Source organism: Pan troglodytes, chromosome 13 (assembly GCF_028858775.2).
Source record: "Pan troglodytes isolate AG18354 chromosome 13, NHGRI_mPanTro3-v2.0_pri, whole genome shotgun sequence".
NCBI classification, from domain to species: domain Eukaryota; kingdom Metazoa; phylum Chordata; class Mammalia; order Primates; family Hominidae; genus Pan; species Pan troglodytes.
The window spans coordinates 84,546,598-84,563,543 of NC_072411.2; the positions used below are offsets into that span (position 1 = coordinate 84,546,598).

The 16,946-nt window shown below is 36.3% G+C and overlaps 1 protein-coding gene across 22 annotated transcripts in view; it reads right to left on the bottom strand.

Moving 5' to 3' along the window:
* The window catches only part of PDE1A (phosphodiesterase 1A), a 391,847-nt gene extending 375,475 nt beyond the window's left edge, over window positions 1-16,372 (bottom strand). For 11 of the 22 annotated variants that reach the window (XR_010149661.1, XR_010149662.1, XR_010149660.1 and 8 more), the window contains exons 1-2: window positions 15,680-15,770; window positions 15,338-15,448 (exon numbers count right to left, since the gene is read on the bottom strand). Coding sequence is in view for 18 of the 22 variants with exons in the window: in XM_009443677.5 (XP_009441952.4) it covers window positions 15,338-15,438 (101 nt within the window). In the remaining 4 variants the exon portion in view is untranslated. The other 11 variants (XM_009443685.5, XM_009443678.5, XM_054678811.2 and 8 more) reach the window with 8 other exon arrangements.
* Window positions 16,373-16,946: the final 574 nt, after the last annotated feature.

Consider the following 16,946-nt stretch of genomic DNA (forward strand, 5'->3'; position numbering starts at 1 on the left):
TTTGGTGGGAAATTACATTTGTTCACAGAAATCTAAGAGCAATACAAGTTCAGTACACAGCTGCTGAAGGAGCATGTACTGGAAGAAATATTTTATGTGGACACATGCCATTGATAGTGTTGCTGGTGAAAATAATATGTAGATGAATTTTATTAGACTATCTTTCTAAAAAGAGAGACCTCAATGTTTATCTTTGTAAGCTCTAAAATATTTACTAATTGGCTATTAGTTCAAAGAAATAAATGACAGTAGATGATGAGAAAGTAGTAACCACAGTAATAGGTAGAAAAAAAAAAACTTTAGAAACCAGAGAATTACGTGAAAAATTCAGAAGCTAAGAGATCATTGTGGGTGCATATCAACTAGCTTTTGTTGTGCAACAAAACACCGACAACTTAGTGGACAACAATAATAAACATTTATTGTTTTCTCACAATTTTGAGAAAGTTGGGTAGTCCTCACTCACATGTCCGGTAGTTAACTGTTTGGTTTAGAGGGGCCTCAGCTGGAGTGGTTTATATCTACCCTACATGCCCATCCTCCAATAGGTCTCACCAGGCTTCTTCACACGCCAGTTTGAGGGTTCCAGAGAGCTTAAACTCCAGTGCATAAGCCCTTTCTAAGCCTTTGATTGTGTCACATTTGGTAAGGTCCCACTGGCTAAAACAAGGTGTATGGCCAAGAGTAAGTATGAGAGAGATTATTCAAGAGAATGGATACAGGAAATCATGAATAAATTGGGCCATTACTGCAACAGCAAACAACAATATGATAGAATTTCTGGAAAATAAATAAATCATATCTTTGGAAAACTCAAGATATTGAAGCAGAGATTTGCTAGGAAATGAAGTATTGAACAGCCACACATAAAGATGCTTGTTCATACTGCAACCAGTGGGAAGTACTGGAAATTTTTCAAGTTCTAAAAGTTAGAAAGGAACCCATTAATCCATATACTAGCCATCTCTAAGTGCAATCTAAGAATGCTTGAAAAAAATACTGTGTAGTTTAAGTTCTGTTTTGGAAGTAAGGCAGAATAAACTATATTAAGATTATTTTTCTGAAATAAACAGAAGAAAGACTACTCATTTGACTTCAGGGAAGAGCATTCTTATGTGCTTAAGTTTTGTTATAACAAGAATAGAGTAGTAGCTTAAGCAAAAATAAAGTACCTAGATTTAATGGTTAGAATTCTTTTTTTTTTTTTAAGGATAAAAATTTTATGATTATCTCAATAGATTCAAAAAAATCATTCAACAAAATTCAACATTCTTTTATGATTTAAAATTCTCAATAAATTACTAACATAAGGCATATACCTTAATATAGTAAAGGCCATATACAACAAGTCGATAGCTAACATTATAATCAATGGTGAAAAGCCTAAAACATTCCATCAAAGACCACCAACAAAACAAAGGTGCCCACTTTCACCACTGCTGTTCAACATAGTACTGGAAGTCTTAGCCAGACTAACCAGATAAGAAAAAGAAATAAAAGATATTCATGTGAAAAAAAAAAAAAAGGTAAAAGTGGTTTACAAATGAAAGGTGAGTTAGGTCGGAAAAATTGGCATGTGGAGTAATTCATTTATGTTTTCTAAGCAAAAGTTCTCTACTTGGATATTTAGGAATGACATTACTGACTTTATTTGCTGTAAACACTGAATGACAGAATACCTAAGGAGCCACAAATAAACATCAACAAGTAAAAAAGAAAACTAGCATAGCATTTTTAACACAGAGTATAAACACGAAGATTCAGAAGTGAGATATTTTCCGGGGTATCAAAGCCATTTGTAAATTTCTTTTTTTTTTCATTTTTATTATTTTTTTTTTAAAGCTTGTTGATTATTTTTATTTTATTTTATTTTTTTTAATTATACTTTAAGTTTTAGGGTACATGTGCACATTGTGCAGGTTAGTTACATATGTATACATGTGCCATGCTGGTGCACTGCACCCACTAACTTGTCATCTAGCATTAGGTATATCTCCCGATGCTATCCCTCCCCCCTCCCCCCGCCCCACAACAGTCCCCAGAGTGTGATATTCCCCTTCCTGTGTCCATGTGATCTCATTGTTCAATTCCCACCTATGAGTGAGAATATGTGGTGTTAGAATTCTTGGATTTATTTTCATTGGTTAAAAAAAAATCTTCTGAAATGGGCACCCAGACATTACTGTGCAGGGTTTTCTTGGTTGTTTGGCGTACCAAAGGCCAAATAAGTTACAGTGATTTCACAAAGGTCCAAGCTCTAAGGAGGTAAAAGAGTTTAGAAAACATCAAATTCTCTTGTAGCTATTAGCTAGAATCATTGTTTAAATAAATTAATTTAAAAGGTAATGGTAGCACATGTCCTAGAGAAGAGAAACAAAATTGGGGAGTTTCTGACATCCAAACCATATGCCACATGATAACTCCCTTTAGTATTCAGCTTTGAGTACGCAAAACTAGACAAACAGATGGCAGGACTGTGGAAAAAATCAAAACAAGAGAACAGCTTTTAATTCCTGAAATGTCAGGTTTTATACTGAGCCTTGCGTATTAAGTAGAATTATCTAAGTCAGTGTTCAATGGAATAAGTATGGGCCTCAGAATTTGGCCCTCCCCTTACTAACTGTGAAATAGTGGCCAAGTGGTTTAATATCCTGGAGGTTCAATTTTCTCATCCGAAAGACTGGAGATAATTGTACTGAGCCATACAGATAAAAAGTAAAATCTTTCAGAAAGTATCAGGCAGAAAACAATTATAAAGTATGATTACTACTATGATTCAATTTTGAGGTGATTTTTAAACAATTTAAGGTAACCAGAAATGTAGTTGATACCAAAGTTGTTCAGCTTTGTCTTATCTTGCTCCAAACACAGCTTATTTTGAACCAACTCTTAGAAAGTCCAGTTTTAAATGGACCAGAATTAGTACATTATTGTTTTTCTAATAAGTTCATTTTTATTTTCTTTTAAATTTATCTACAACTTGTTTTAAAAGAATCCCTTGAACATCCATACTTATGCAGAGTTTAGTTAATGTTGACCTCAGGTTTCTTCTCCTGGAGACTCTGGTGCTTAGAGATTTTACTAATTTTTCATGACTCATTATAAACATATTTGAATAACTATAAATATCAAAAATTTGCCTATCAAAAATTATCTGCATGACTGAGCTTTTTGTCGGCCTATTTAGTAAAAGTCCACGTTTTTAAATATTTTATAAAATATAAAATAAAATTTGATCTTTTTAAAAAGCTTCAAGAAAGTGTAGCTGAAAGGAGAAGCCAACCAAAGGGTCATGTTTCATATATACGCTTCTAATGAGCTATTATCATTGTTATGCCTTCCTTAACTATAGTCATTCATGCCTAAAACTTGCTCAGCCTGGATATGTGGAGTAGTGTGATTCTCATGAGACTTTAACACTATCATCTGTTTAATAATGTTAATTAAGACTTTCTTTCATATCCAAAAGGCCTACTATAGCATAGTCCTTTACCAGATGATAATCAAACTTGCTCACATATTACATTTGACTAGCTAATTGAAATATGTTAAATGACAAAATCTGATAACATAATGGAAATACAGCATTTTCTAAAATGAGTCAGCAAGGGGATGGACATGGGACATGATAGAAATTACCTAGAAGTCAAGTCTGTTGTGAACCAGGCTCAGGTTATAATAAGAAAAGGCCTAAAGAATAATTTTCAAGCCAGAGTGACTCAGGAAAATAAGTCTAGCCCTGAGATAAACATGATTATAGAGACCTAAAATCCACTATAAGGCTACCTCAAGATGTTGACTTAAAGATGCCCTCAAGACAATTCTTCTATCAGTGAAACTCTCAAAGCCCACTTCTCCTCAGCTCTCTCTCCTTATATACCCTAGTTCCTGCTCCAGGGAAACACAAATCCTTATGTATAATGATTCTGGTGAAGAGAAACCTGGGGAGTGAGAATACTTCCATTGAGCTAAAAGAAAGTTGTCTTTCTGCATCTTGACAACCCTACTCTGTGCATTGATTCTGATAAGAAAAGTACATGAAAATATATAGAATTGTGTTTCTGCATTTAATATTAGCAATAATAATGACTGACAAAAGCTAGGAATTCTTGAATTCTGGATACATTTCTAAATAATTTGTGTGTCAATTTAATTAATTCTCTCAACACCGATGAGATACGTAATGATATTATTTCCATTTACAGATAAGAAAATTGAGGAATTGAAAAATCAATCAAGAGGGAAAGAGTCAAGATGGTCAACTAGATGTAGCCAGGAAAACCTTCTCTCACCAAGAGACCAGACCATCCAAAAGACCGGCATGCTCCAAGCAGATCTTCAGAAGGGCATTGAGAGTGGACAGAGGAAACAGACCCTGAGCTGAAGAGAAAGGAGGCTGCGAATGCTGCATAGGATTGCCAAGCACCAGGACTCATTCCTGGACCAGAGGAGCTCCTGGGGCCAGGGTGAGTAAAATAGGTGGAGAGTGGCCCACTCTCACCACAGACCTCCAGAATCCTAGCTGCAGGAGACCCCATGACACATACTGACTTTTGAGCTGGCAGGGAGAGCTTCTTACAGAGTTGATAGGGGTGGGACTTAAGCCTGCACAGAGCCTGAAGGGTTTAGTGTGGGAACAGCTGTAGTGGAGCACAGCCAGGGATGCCCATCTCCCAAGGCCTGCCATGCTATGCTAGCAGGCTTTGGCTTGTGTTGACTCAAATCTAGACAGAACAGGGCTATTTTCCCCATGAGACAGAGCCAATCTGATCTTGGAGCCCCCCTGTTTGCCAGCCTCTCCCCAGAGTCCTTGCCTGGACACACCCATTTGCAGTGCAAGCACAGATACTGAACTGGGGTGCTTCCCAGTGGACACTACCACAGCTCCTTCACCAACAGACCCTGTCTGACCATCAGAGAGCTTCTGCAGATGGGCCCCTGCCAGTGCACACCCATCTGCCACTTCCCCTACCACCTTGCCAACACATGTTCACAAATGTGTCCTGCAGCTGCCCAACATACATGCGTGGACCACACTGCCCCACCACCACCAGTGCACAGGCAGATTCCACCACTGCTGCTGCCAGTGCATGTGTGCAAACCTCCTCACACCACCATCCCATTGTCACTGGTGAATGTGCACACAGAGCCCACCACCTCACCACTACCCTACCGCCACTATCGCACATGTGCACATGCAAACCCCACTGCTACAACCTCAATAAAGTCCTTTTTCCAGCACCTTTCTCCCCATCAGAATGTTGTTGCCAGTGAACTGGAAACACCTCAGCCCCTCCAGTGCAGCAGGTGCTTAACCTCAAGGGGCCATAAAACAAAGTCATGGGCCTGGTCCCAGGCCCCAGTGTTAGAGCATGCAGTCCAGGAGTGCTGAGCTGAGACTTGGCCCCCTGAAATAATCCAAAAACAAAGCCAGTCAACTCAACCCAACTTATACCACAGTCAAACCCTCAAGTGCATAAAAGAATATAAAAGCAAAAAGCCCCATCCAAAGGACAGCAACTTCAAAGATTAAAGAAACATCAGCTTACACAGATAAGAAAGAAACAATGCAAGAACTCTGGCAACTCACAAATCTAGTGTCTTTTACCTCCAAATGACCATAACAGCTACCCAGCAATGTTTTTTTACCAGACGAAATAGTTGAAATGACAGACACAGAGTTCAGAATCTGGATGGCATGGAAAATTATTGCAATTCAAGAGAAACTTGAAACCCAATTCAAGGAATCTAAGAAATCTATTAAAATGATTCAAGAGCTGAGAGACAAAATAGCAATTTTAAGAAAGAAACAAACTGTTCTGATAGAGCTGAAAAACTCACTACAAGAATATCATAATACGATTAAGATTAACAGCAGTATTAATAGCAGAATAGACCAAGCTGAGGAAAGAATCTCAGAGCTCAAAGTCCGATTCCTTGAATCAACTCAGTGAGACAAAAATAATGAAAAAACAATTTTAAAATGAACAAAATCTCTGAGAAATATGAGATTATTTAGAAACCAAACCCATAACTCAATGGCATCCCTGAAAGAGAGGGAGAGAGAGCAAGCAACTTGGAAAACATATTTGAGAATATTGCTCACAAAATTTCTCCCAACCTCACTAGAGAGGTTGACATTCAAATTCAGGAAATCAGAAAACCCCTGTGAGATACTATACAAGATGACCATCCCTAAGACACATGGGCATCAGGTTCTCAAAGGTCAATGTAAAAGAAAAAATATTAAAGGCAGCTAGAGAGAAGGGCAGGCTGCCTACAAAGAGAACTCCCTTAGGCTAATAGCAGACCTTTCAACAAAAACTCTACAAGCCAGAAGAGATTGGGGGCCTATATTCAGCATCCTTACAGGAAAAACATTCCAACCAAGAATTTCATATCCAGCCAAACTAAGCTTCATAAAACAAGGAAAAATAAAATCCTTTTCAGACAAGCAAATGCTAAGGGAATTTGTTACCACCATACCTGCTTTACAAGAGGTCCTTAAGGGAGTGCTAAACATAGCAACAAAAAACTGTTACCAGCCACCACAAAAGCACACTTAAGTACATAGACCATTGACACTATAAAGCATGTACACAATCAAGTCTATATAACAACCAGCTAACAACATGTCAGGATCAAATCTGCACATATCGATGTTAACCTTGGACGTAAACAGGCTAAACGCCCCACTTAAAAAGCACGAAGTGGCAAGTTGGATAAAGAAGCAAGGCCCAACCTGTATGCTGTCTTCAAGAGACTCATCTCACATGTGATGACAACCATAGGCTCAAAGTAAAGGGATGGAGTAAGATCTATCAAGCAAACAGAAAACAAAAAAGAGCAGAGACTGCTATTCTAATTCAGACAAAACAGAAATTAAGCCAACAATGATCAAAAAGGACAAAGAAGGGCATTACATAATGATAAATGTTTCAATTCAGTAAGAAGACTTAACTTTTCTAAATATATGCACCCAACACTGGAGCATCCAGATTCATAAAACAAGTGCTTAGAGACCTACAAAAAGACTTAGATAACCACACAATAATAGTGTAAGACTGCAACACCTCACAGCATTTCTATACACCAGTAACATCCAAGCTGAGAGCCAAATCAGGGATGCAATCCCATTCACAATAGCCACAGAAAGAATAAAATACCTAGAAATACTACTAACCAGGGAAGTAAAAGATTTCTACAACAAGAATTACAAAACACTGCTTAAAGAAATCAGAGATGACACAAATAAATGGAAAAACATTCCATGCTCATGGGTAGGAAGAATCAACATTGCTAAAATGTCTATACTGCCCAAAGCAATTTACAGATTCAATGTTATTCCTATCAAACTACCAATGAAATTTTTCACAGAATTAGAAAACACTATTTTAAAATTTATATTGAATCAAAAAAGAGCATGAACAGTCAAAGCAATCCTAAGCAAGAAGAACAAAGCCAGAGGCAGCACACTACCCAGCTTCAAACTATTGTACAAAGCTATAACCAAAACAGCATGGCACTGGTACAAAAACGGACACATAGACCCATGGAACAGAATAGAGAACCCCAAAATAAAGTTATAACCATCTGATCTCCAACAAAGTCAATGATAACAAACAATGAAGAAAGGACTCCCTATTCAATAAACGATGCTGAGATAACTGGCTAGTCATATGCAGAATATTTAAACTGGACACCTTCTTTTCACCATATACAAAAATCAACTCGAGATTGATTAAAGACTTAAATGTAAAGCCTAATCTATAAAATCCCTAAAAGAAAACCTAGAAAATACCACTCTGGAAATAGACCCTGGCAAAGATTTCATGAGGAAGACTCCAAAAGCAATTGCAACAAAAACACAAATAGACAAGTGGAACCTAATTAAACTAAAGAGCTTCTGCACAGCAAAAGAAACTATCAACAGAATCAACAGAAAGTTTATTTTGTTCTATAGTTCTGCAGTTTTGAAAGTTAAGTTGGATTCAAAGGAATTCTGGTTTATTTAGCCACACACCCAAACCATGTTCTTCCATGCAAGTTTAATCTGCAATAAAGCTGATATTTTGATTTTCATCTACGGGACTCCTAAACCTATCTCTCTCTTAATTCTGAACTTGGGCAGGAATTATGGGTATCATTCATTAGCACTTCCTCTCACCCTAGCATCTTATGAGGTAGGTATCAGTTTTGTCCATGTCTCAGCTGAAAAATAACCTAAAAGAAGTCATCCCTGAATATCCAAAATACTTTCCCAAAGGTGCATTTTATTCTGGTCACTTCTTACTGCATATTAACTTGCTTTTTATAATTTACTTTTTTGTTGTTTGTCTCCTCTACAGGAACAGTAGCTTCTGTGTCTAACATTGTACCTGACACAGTATACAATCAGAGTATATTTACTGAATGAGTAAATGATCAATTCAATTAATGGATTTTACAAATAAGAAAAGTGAAGTTTAGGTAAATTAATAACTTTTCCATGGACACTCAGCTAAAAAGCAGGTAGTATTGTAATATTAGAAAATATCTGATTAGAGTTCAATTTCTAAGCCACCTAATCTGTAAGGTATTCCACCTTAATAATGTTAGTTCTATAAACTATAACATAATGTTATGTAGGACTGAATATTAAGACTACGTCTACACATCAAAATGAGTTTTGATGAAGTGGTTTTCTTCAAAACAAATTATGATTATGATTAAAAGACAGATTTTTAATAACTGATTTGCCTGATTAATCCATCAAAACAGTCACATACTGAACAACATACAGACTTATCAACAATTTCCAAGAAAGATCACATTCTCTTCTGACATTTGAAATGAATCCAGTAAATACCCTCCATCTCAGAGTTTGGTGAGGAAACTGGTGTTTTGGGCATGCAAGTCAGGGTTAGATGGAGGTACAGTGAGTTGTTTAATGGCTAAGAATAAAGAGTATCTGAATCCAATGTGCCATAGAGTGAGGCAGGGCTTCACCACTAGGGATTGTGTGTGTGTGTGTGTTTCTGTGTGTGTGTGTGTGTGTGTATGTGTGTGTTGGGTGAGGACAGGAATGGTCATGTTGATGTGTTCTTCTGGTATAGAAGGCATGTATTAGATTTTTATTGCTACTGTAACAAATTTACCACAAACTCAGTGGCTTGAAATAAATTAATTATCTTCAGTTCTGTAGCTCAGAAATCTGGTGCAAATTTCACTGAGTTCTAGTATCAGCAGGACTGTATTCTTTCCAGAAGCTCTAGGCACATTCTGTTTTATTATCTTTTCAAGTTTCTAGAGGTTGCCCTTGGCTCGTGGCCCACTTCCACCATCTTCAATAGTAGCACAGACGAGTTAAGTCCTTGTCACTCACTCCTACTTTCTCTTCTGCCTCTCTCTCCCACTTTTCGAGCCTTTGTGATTGGCCAGGCATGGTGGCTCACACCTGCAATCCTAGCACTTTGGGAGGCTGAGGTCAGCGAATCACTTGAGCCCAGGCATTCAAGACCAGCCTGAGCAACATGGCAAAAACCCATCTCTACTAGATGTATAAAAAAATTAGCCAGGTGTGGTGGCACATGCCTGTAGTTCTTGCTACCTGAGAGGCTGAGGTGGGAGGATCACCTGAGCCTGGGAGGTCAAGGCTGCAGTGAGCAGAGATCGCACCACTGCACCAGAGTGAGATCCTATCTGAAAAAGAAAGAAAGAGAGAAAGAGAGAAAGAAGGGAAGGAGGGAAGGGAGGAAGGGAGGAAGGAAGGAAGGAAGGAAGGAAAAAGAGAGAGAGAAAGAAAGAAAAAGAAAGAAAGAAAGAAAGAAAGAAAGAAAGAAAGAAAGAAAGAGAAAGGAAGGAAGGAAAGGAAGGGAAGGGAAGGAAGGAAGGAAGGAAGGGAGGGAGGGAGGGAGGGAGGGAGGGAGGGAGGGAGGAAGGAAGATGAATCTTTGTGATTACATTAGGCTCACCTGGGTAATACAGGATACTCTCCCTATTTTAAAGTCAGCTGATTAGCAATTTTAACTCCATCTGCTCCTTTAATTCTCCCTTTCAAATGAAGTAACATATCCTTTGGTTCAGGGGATTAAGACATGGACGTTTCTGGAGGGTGATAAGTCTGCCTACCCGAAGCCTGGGAATTGAGTTTTAAGGAGAACCATTGTAGATCCTTTTCTGGTGTCTTTTGGGTAAGCATTCTGAGACTGTCATCTTTTCTGTATTGGATGCAAGATAAATATAATGTTAGAACTAGGTATATCTATGTTTAAACCCATGTTCTACCAGATACTAGCTGCATAACTACTTAAGATACTTATGTTTTTAAGAACACTGGTGGGGAGTAAGAATACAAATATGTTATATCTGCACAATTCTAACAATATGATGATAAAGATGATAAAGCAAACACCCTTCCATCTTCTCCATGTTTATTCCAGCTGTGAATCTATCTCCAATCCTCCCACCTGGTTTTAGTCACTATTTTCGCAGCCTGGCTGATCTAATTTTCTAGTTACAGCCAGTGTAAGATTCAGAATTTTATTCATTCATTGACTTAAAATATTAATTGCATTATCTCCTATGTGCTAAGTACTGTGCTATGTGCTGGAATCCAAGAGCAAATCCAATGAAGTGAGCATAGCTCTTGCACTCAAAAGCTGTGGTTGAATAGGGAAGGTGGATTTTGTTACGAGAAGAGAAATTCAGGTTATTTATGAGCTGAAAATAAAAAACTAATCTAGTCTGGAAGGTCAGGAAGAATTTCCTTTGCAAGTGAAATTTAAGCAGCAATCTTTGCACATTTTTAACAGGATATCTATCAGAATTTTGAGTGGGACAACTCCTCCTGATAAGGAAATGCCCTGAGCTCTGTAGGACATTTAGCCTACTCGGACCCTGCTGCCCACTAAATGCAGAAACACCTTGCCATCACTGCAACCACCAGAAACTTCCCTACGCAACTCCAAAAGCTTCGTATAGAACAAGAGCAAACCTGGCTGAAAGGAAAACGGAGGAACAGTTGCCTCCAGAAGAGAGAACAATATGAGCACAGGAAAAGGGGTGGTAAGCAATGTTTCTTTTGGGTGACCCTAGGTCTGAATAGGAGGCATGTCACAGAAGGAGAGGCATTAGAGGAGAATCCAAAGATCAAGCTGGTATGCAGTGACCCTGTGAAGGATGCAAAGCTTTAAAGGTGTTTAAGCAGAGAGTAAAAGGATCAAATTTGTGTCTTATCTATAATGCACCTTCATCCTAAAGTATGGTTCCAATTTGGGAATATGATGCTAATAGCTCCTGTCACTTCCATGTTTTTTTTGCTAATTTTTATTTTAAATGTATATTTCTGCTACATCCTCTTGGTGATAAAGGCCTGGACAACTCCTTCTGAGAACTACACAACATACTGCCCTCTTCAACAATAACAGTTGCTTAGAATTAAAAGATTACCATCTAATTCTTCTCTCCTTCACTTTTTGCTTCTAAACATTTTGTCCTTCACTATTGATAGTCATGTTCACTACCCTACCAATCACAGAGAAAAAAAAGACAACGAAGCTTAACTTAATGTCTTTCAAGCATTGCATTCACAATTCCAAGTCTTAAAATTAATATCTGGACATTCGTCAGGATGGGGGAGATAAGGAGGTATGTGTCGAGACGTGTAAAATTAGCGATCAGATATAAAGTTAGCTTCTAACTGAAATTGTGATAGATTCTAGTACTATGTTTATAAAAACTGAAGGAACTGGGGCAGTAAGTACTATGAAGTGGTGAGTATTACATTTTTGTCAGTAGTTTATGGTTTCTGGCAGTTCATACTTTCTTCTCTTCTGTTGAATGCCTGAGTAAGATAATACTTTGTTTCAGATTTTTCCCTATAATTTCATGTCGTTTTCACTGAATTTTCTACCTGAAAAATGCTCATTTTCAGTTTTCTGAAAATGCTGTCACCTCTTAGATTGAATTCTTATAGCAATGTCACTAACTGGAAAGAGCAACACCAGTGTTTTTTAAATGTTTAATTTTTAAATAAAATCCACAGGTGTGGAACTCTTTGTATGTTTAGAGAAAAAAAAAGCAACAGTACATGACACAAAAAGGCATTTATCTTTCAAATGGAAAAGAAACACAATGCATAGGTGAAATACTGTAAAATCTTCAAACCAACTTTCCACATGGAAATCAATGAAATTGACAATCTTTGAAAGACTATCAATAGCTATGTTTTCTTAGTATGTAGGAAGAAGTCTAGGTCCCAAATTCATAAGAAACTTCTGAATCAGAAATTTCATTTGGTGTTGAGATGGCATAAGAAATAGGAAGTGTTTTCCAGCCCTAAACAATTGATAACTTATGGCCAAGTATATAATTCTTTTTAAATCTAATTTATGAAAGACCTGATGCCATAGTTATTTGCCCATATTTCCACCATCATAGATGATGACTTGTAGTGTAGAATCTAAATTGTTGTACTGAGTAACAAATTAGTGGTTGAATATGGAAAAAGATAAATAAAAAGATTGTAATATAAGAAGAAAATTAATAGACTAATGCAGAGAAGTCTACATCAGAATGGGAGTAAGAAACTGTTTCACCTTTCTTGTCACAAAAGAAAAAGAGATTTCTTGGCACATAACTTTATATGGTGTCTCAAATATTATATGAAGACAATTTAGAAGAAGCTCAATAAAAGAAAACAAAAATGGTAGACAGCATTGATATTTTAATTTAGTTACCAATGTTTTCCACGTGTTCCAAAATTTAAAAATTATTTCTATGGACTCAAAAGACTCTCTAAAATGTTATGTCATACTACAATCCCTATAAGATATTTTCTCTAAATATCTACCTGTAATGGTTCATGATTTCTATATTTAAGGCATAATTGAATAAACATTATTTTACTTTCACCTTTGTCTCTATTTTTATTTAACCTTAAAATTTACATACTGGAAGCTCAATTAAAAACAGTATATTATGCCAAAATAAGTCAATATATTTGTAAAGTACAAGATTTTAAAAATCACTTTCTAAACAAATATCTAAAGGTCTTTAGTCTATTTTAGCAAAAATAAGAAAACTATTGCACAATTGTTTGATAGGTTTAATGAGTAGCATGATTTTAATTGCCAAAACTTAAGTGTAGAATTCTAGTACCAGCAATTTTGATAAGCTAAAATTCTGTTTGAATCAATATTGCATTTTAAATAGACAAGACAATATCAGCAATGGAATAGGGAGTCCCTCATATCACTGCTCTGAATGCAAACTATACAAAAGACCATAATTAAACAATTTGGTTGTCATTAGTCATGCAGATTTTAGATTTAGAGTTTCTCGCTTTGACAATTCTAAGCCTTGAACACTGAAAATGTACTAAGTCAAAGTACAAGTTAAAGTGATAGTACCAAAATGCAATTTCTTCTTTATTCAATGAAAAAGCAGTCATTTTAGTCAGTTAGATAATGATTTTTAAAAGAAAGAAAGAAAGAAACTTGGTTAATGATTATTTAGTGGCTCTAAATAAACACAACTCAAAATTAATTTTGCATGTACATATTTTCATATATCCTTCTATCAATTCATGAAGATCTACTGTTGAATGACTCTATCACCCTTTTCTGAAATAAAATGACAGATTGATCTCTGAGACCAACTGATACAGTGAGTCAGTAACTTTGCCCTAAAGTATCGAATAAACACAAAATCACTTTTCAAATTTCTTAAAGACATATGCATAAATCCACCAGCATACATCTTCATACATTCAAGTAACTACAGGAAACTAGAAAAATGCAAACAAAACAAAATAAGCAAAACATCCTTCTAAGGAGAAGAAAATCTAAAATAGGTTGTAATGAGAGACATAATTTTCCCGGTACTGATGTTCATCCACTCATTAGGCTAAAACACAAATCATCTGCTGACTGCTAATGTTTAATTTGCATCTATGCTAATTAATTTTGAGAGCTGTTATTTGCTTTGATAGGATTACTTGTTCCGCTAGAGAACAACCTCACCAAAAAGCTGTAATTTCTAAATCTTCAATGGATCTTAGAAACAGATTTCTAGCTCATCCAAATAATGTAAAGATGGCTTCCTTTTTGAAAGTTATTCTCTGCTATATGTTCTTTGCATTATGTGCTCTTACACTAATGCACTGTAAAGCCATGTATTACTTCAAGAAGTAAGAAAATATACAAAGAATATTTAAATACATAAACATCATTAAATACAATCAAATGAAGGAAAGCAGAAGGAATTTTTACCTCTAAACAAAGTTTGATGTAATTTTCTTTAAAAAAATATCAAACAGGGACATCAAATTTACTCAGGTACTGAATTTTTAAAAATAGTGTGTAAATACAGCATTAGAGATATAAATCTTAGAAAATCTCTATTTTGCATAGTGTAGGATTCTTTCAGCTGTTATTATAGAAAAGCAAATATATTAATATTTTCATTTGAGATCTGCAAATATACTAAGCAATTACAATGGCCTGTAAAATTCATATTCATATTTCTCATTTTTATCCAAATGTTAAATCTGATTTTTAAATTATGACAATTAAGATAAAGCATACAAACAGTGTGGTGCTGAAACACTAAACAGGAACTAGTAGCACACACAGCTAAAAAAAATGTAAGGGTGTAAATATCAAGGTGAATAGCATTGCAATTAACGTTTGACTTAGGTAATTACATCCCATGTTTGACATAATGCATAATTCTTGACCCATTTTACTAAGGGCTATTATGTACTATGGACTATTCTGTACTCTCAGGAGAAGTGAACTGTGAACTGGTTAATTTAAAGCCAAAACTCTCCAATAAGTTTGATATGCTGTTAATATTTTTATCACGTAAACATTTTTTCTTATAGAAATATCATTTAAGCAAAAAGAAGCACAATAAAGTATAATTATTTATTATCATATTAATCATCTCATTGCTTTTCCAAATCTAATCACAGAGAAAGAAGTATCAGTCTTATTTCTCTCTCTGCTTACCTGAGGGAAATTTTATTTGTGGCAGTATCCCGGCAAATGGCTTTCTTAGTTACCTTTCTGCATATCTGAACCACATATCTAAACAGCACATATAGAATGCATAAAAGAAACCATGTAATATGACAGTAAAGTGACTTCTCCAGAAGTTACCTTACTTTAATAACGTGCAAGTACAAAAAATCATTCGTCTTTCAACAAGTTGTTAGCTGAGGTAGGCACATTTTATTTTTCAAGAGAAAATCTTTCTAAAGGAAACTAGCCCACAAAGGCGGATAGCACCAACAATTAGTCACGTTAATAGTCAAATCTTTTGGGGGGAAATAAAAAGCAAAGAGCATACTCACATTCCTTTCAGGCGCTGCCACATTTTTTCAGTCTGTTCTCCTGTAGGATACTTAAAAGTGGTGTTTTCCAATTCTTCAATCTCTGTGGCACTAGACCCCATGATGATGCTCCTAAGACAATACAGTTACAGTCAGTTTCAGCAGCTAGAACAAGCATTCCTCAGTCCATTACAAATCTTACACACTTATACAGTAGCCTCTCTTATCTATCAAAACAGTGCTGATGTACAAAGCTGAGGGAAGACTCTGACAGATTTGCTATTGACTTTGACAGGCATATATCCACTGCTCACCACCTCACCACCCCCCTAAGCAGACAGCAGTATAAACAGATGCTCTGACCTCACAAGAACAATCCGTACATGTGAGCCTGCTACTGTACTACTGACCGACTGAGTACTCAAGCTCTCCCCAAAAGCAGCTCATCTGTTACTGTTCTGTGCACTGAAGCACATCAGAATTCCTACAGTTTACGAGCTCTATTATGCACAAGAGAAACGTGAATGACTTTCGCGCTCCAGAAGAAGCTGAATTCCTCTCTACCAACAGAACAAGGAAGGGCAGGATGTAATAAGGAAACAGATGGTAGGAGCCAGTATCAGCAGCACCACCGTGAGAAAAAAAAGTGCCTGTTTAAATGCCAAGGTTTTTTTCTCTAAATTGATCTGAAACTAACACTTAAAAATGTATCATCATCTAACAATAAATGCAACAAATATTAATGATAACAAAGAGAAAATAACATCTAAAGCCATACAGAAGAACACAGCTCCACAGGTTGTTATTGCAAGAATATGTACATCAACTGATGCTGTAATCATGCTTATTCACCTTCTCCTAGCAACTCCACACAGTAGGTAACTGCCAATTTAACCAGTGGAAAATACAGCAGCTGCACACAGCCTGCTCTATGAATCCTTTGGGGATTAAAAAATAAATAAAATGAAACTAGTGTAAACGCACTTTTGTGTGTGTGTGTTTTTTGAAGGAAAAGGGAATAGGTTTGTGTGTGTGTGTTTATGAGAGAGAGAAGGAGAAAGGGAGAGAGGGACAAGAGAGAAACTGATGGTTTGCGGCTTGTGCATTTTAGAAGAGAAATGAGAGAGAGTGGACATAAAAGGAATCAGAACTGAGTCGTCTGCCAAGCTCCTAACACATGGCGAGCTTTCTTTGAAACAAGCACAGACCTTAAGTATGAGCACCATAACAGCTCTTGCTATCTGCAAGCTGCTATAGAAAATATACTTATAAACAATATTTCTTCTTGTTTGTTTGAAAACCCAGATGTAGTTTTATTTCTTCTTGCAAGAAAACTTGCCTGTTACTATGAGTTTTAAGGTAGAGACATTCAAAGATTGGTAATAACATCCAATATTTGTTGAATATTTCTGATGTTTCAGACAATGTTCTCAGTACCTATTACATATTACCTTTTTAAATTCTTACAAGATGCCTGTGAGATAGGCAATACTCCTGTTCAACAGTTGAGAAAACTGAGAAACAGAGACATTCTCCAGATTTAAAGCTAATTCTTAAAAATGGGAACTATTATTAACAATTAGTCTTCCAGTGTAAAATTACTATGTCTATCCAAATGACACTGATGCTA